This window comes from Pinus tabuliformis, chromosome 9 (assembly GCF_031772625.1).
Source record: "Pinus tabuliformis cultivar Carrire ecotype Pingquan chromosome 9, CPIR1, whole genome shotgun sequence".
In the NCBI taxonomy this organism is placed as follows: Eukaryota; Viridiplantae; Streptophyta; class Pinopsida; order Pinales; family Pinaceae; genus Pinus; species Pinus tabuliformis.
This window is the reverse complement of record NC_142307.1, coordinates 808,574,877-808,577,803: the sequence shown is the minus strand read 5'-3', so window position 1 is coordinate 808,577,803 and position 2,927 is coordinate 808,574,877. Positions and strand designations below refer to the sequence as shown.

The 2,927-nt window shown below is 37.5% G+C and overlaps 1 protein-coding gene across 1 annotated transcript; it reads left to right on the top strand.

Moving 5' to 3' along the window:
• The first annotated feature begins 293 nt into the window (after positions 1–293).
• Positions 294–1,865, top strand: LOC149151246 (expansin-B16-like). Its single transcript, XM_089439574.1, has 5 exons — positions 294–662; positions 759–871; positions 966–1,159; positions 1,245–1,374; positions 1,479–1,865. The coding sequence occupies exons 1-5, from the start codon at positions 461–463 to the stop codon at positions 1,674–1,676; spliced, it is 837 nt and encodes a 278-aa protein (XP_089295700.1). The 5' UTR covers positions 294–460; the 3' UTR covers positions 1,677–1,865.
• Positions 1,866–2,927: the final 1,062 nt, after the last annotated feature.

The window sequence follows — 2,927 nt, the reverse complement described above, 5'->3', positions numbered from 1 at the left end:
AACCGTTGGGTAAGGGCGACAACGTTGTGGATCGTGTGAGAATCTCTGCGTGGTTTACTTATACAGCGTAGCGTAGCGGGAGCACGTTATGGTTTCATTTGTTGATCGTGTGAGAATCTCTGCGTGGTTTACTTATACAGCGTAGCGTAGCGGGAGCACGTTATGGTTTCATTTGTTGAGTAAAAGGAGAAAGGCTGACTGTAGGTTGAGAACCATCGATTCATCGGTCTGTATGTTTGGTGATTTGGGTCCCTCTGCAGTCAAGATTTCAAACGAAGCAAAATGAAAATCAGTTGACTACGGATAGGATTTGAAATTCTAAAATCGTGCCAAATAGCTTCTCACCTCTGCAAATAAATATGAGTTTCTAGTTCCTTTGGGCTTCATTGTTTATTGGGTTTCTACTTGTAGTTCCTTTGGTGGCCATTTATTTGGTTCTTATTGTTATTTTGTGGGAAGTATGATGAGGACTGTGAGGCTACAATGGGTGGTGCCCAAAGTCCATGTTGATGTAACTGCGACTTGCATTGTGTTGTTAGTGTTGTTTTTGTGCAAGAAGGCGGCGTTTGGTCAGGAACACACTCAGATTGTTAGGAAGCAAGTGCAATGGCACCCTGCTACAGCAACTTGGTATGGCAGTGCAAATGGCGATGGAAGCGATGGTATATTGCCGCATTCTTCGTAATACCACTCAAAATAATTCAATTGTTCATTTATTCAGATTGTGGTACGTTGTTGTAACTCTTGTCGTAATGCAGGTGGCGCCTGCGGGTATGGTGGCCTTGTGGATCAGAAGCCTCTGAGAGCGAGAGTGGGCGCTGTAAGCCCCGTTTTATTCAAGGGCGGAGAAGGCTGTGGCGCGTGCTACAAGGTAAGAAATGATTGCAAAGACTCAGATCAGTACATTGCATTTGGTCGTTGCAGTGATAAATGACCAAATTATGGTGCATTTTTGGAAACTTCAGGTTAAGTGCATGGAGAAGGGCTTATGCTCTCGGAAACCTGTAACTATCGTTGTAACTGATGAATGCCCAGGAGGATACTGTGCGTTCGGTAAAACACATTTTGATCTGAGCGGAGCTGCGTTTGGTCGTATGGCCACCCATGGAAACACTCCAGCGCTGCTCAACACTGGGGAGCTCTCAGTTCTTTACAGAAGGTATAAGACACATAAGAGAGAGCTATCGCTTTTGGTTGTGATATTGAAGAGTTGATGTGCAATATTGTGATGGTATTTATTACAGGACATTGTGTCGATACCCAGGGAAGACTATAACTTTCCATGTGAACCAAGGCTCCACGGTCTACTGGTTCTCCATTCTCATCGAATACGAAGCCGGATATGGCGATGTGGGAGCTGTGCAACTAAAACAGGTGTGTGCAGGACCATGGTGATTCCAACTTTAAAGTTTTATCATTCTGCTCTTCATTTCTTAACTTGAATTCGCGTCGATCAATGGTGTGGATGAATGATCCAGGCGGATTCAGGTGCGTGGATGGAAATGAAGCATACTTGGGGCGCCAACTGGTCTCTGTTGGGAGGTCCATTGAAAGCACCATTTTCTCTGCGAATCACAACGTTGATGAGGAAACAAACGTTGTCCGCAATAAATGTGATTCCCAAGAAGTGGTATCCGAACGCAAGTTACAGATCACGCCTCAATTTCGAGGATTAGCTGAAGCTTTGAGCTCCATTAATCAGCAGCAATTTAAAAAAACAAAAAGCCAAAAAAAATAATCTGTGTGGAGACTGTTTGATTGAATTCTAGGTTTGACAGAATCAATGGCCAAGAGCGTCCACATCTCTGGAACGTGGAGATGTCGGGTTGGAATTTGCGGGAATGTAAACATTGTTTTGAAGTTTTGGTGGGTATATTTTTTTTTGGTAAATTTTATTTTGAATTTGGGAGGTTTCTTTTGCCAATATGTTTTTTTGTTAATGGTGTTACCACTACTAAATTGAATAGGGTTTATTTTGAAATTAGGTAGGCGATTATTAAAATAATAAAGATTATAATTTTAATTGTAGTTATATTAATGAATGAATGATATTTTAATTTTACTGAATTAAAAATAGCCTATGGTATTATTAGTTTTTTTGTTTTTAGATTTTGTAATTCGATTTTTTTATTTATTTATGATAAATTGATCATAAGTTGGTCTAATTTTCTAGAAATTCTTGGATGAAAAGACAATGCCAAAAAACTAATGCTAACATATTACCATAATTATTTATCACATTAATTTTAGGCCTTCTTTACTAATGATCACATTATTAAAAAACAAAAATAAACCTAAAATAATTAAAAAACGTTTCTAAATAATTAGTAATTATACCACATTTATGTAAACCTTATGCAAACTTCAACCTTTTCATGGTTGCACCTAATTTTATAATTAGAATTTAATCGTTAAAAATATGCATGGTGAATAATTGTAACGTGCACCCAATTCAGAATTTACACCCAATTCGGAATTTACGGCAAAAACAATTAATGAAGAATCTAGACACTCTATGATTGTCTTCCTAAAGTTGTGAAGTCTGCCTTGTGTCAAGAGAGAAAATAACGTATTCGATAGGGCGTTGAATATAGATTAATTTTGTTTTGAATCAAAAATATATGAGTAATTTATAAAGTAATAATTTATTTTTAAAGGATTTTTTAATTTTATTTATTTAAAGTTTGATGGGCTAATAAAGTTGGATTCTTATTGTGAAATCATAGCTGAAATATAATTGTATTCTATTTATTTTGCTCCTAACATTTATTGTTGTTCAATACAATATTTTACTACACTGATCTCATCAATCACCTGCAAAAAATTTGACTCATTCCAACTCTCTTGTACACCCTCCCCTGAACCTGTACCTCGAATTTCCAAGTTCCAGTCGCAATCAATCCATGTGCCAAAGCAACCATTGAAAA

What these genes read in the sequence shown, in the direction of transcription:
- LOC149151246 (XM_089439574.1), top strand. Translation starts at nt 461, where the DNA reads ATGATGAGGACTGTGAGGCTACAATGGGTGGTGCCCAAAGTCCATGTT. An exon ending in AAATGGCGATGGAAGCGATG is followed by an intron (nt 663 to 758) that starts GTATATTGCCGC and finishes GTCGTAATGCAG; the next exon opens with GTGGCGCCTGCGGGTATGGT. An exon ending in CTCTCAGTTCTTTACAGAAG is followed by an intron (nt 1,160 to 1,244) that starts GTATAAGACACA and finishes TATTTATTACAG; the next exon opens with GACATTGTGTCGATACCCAG.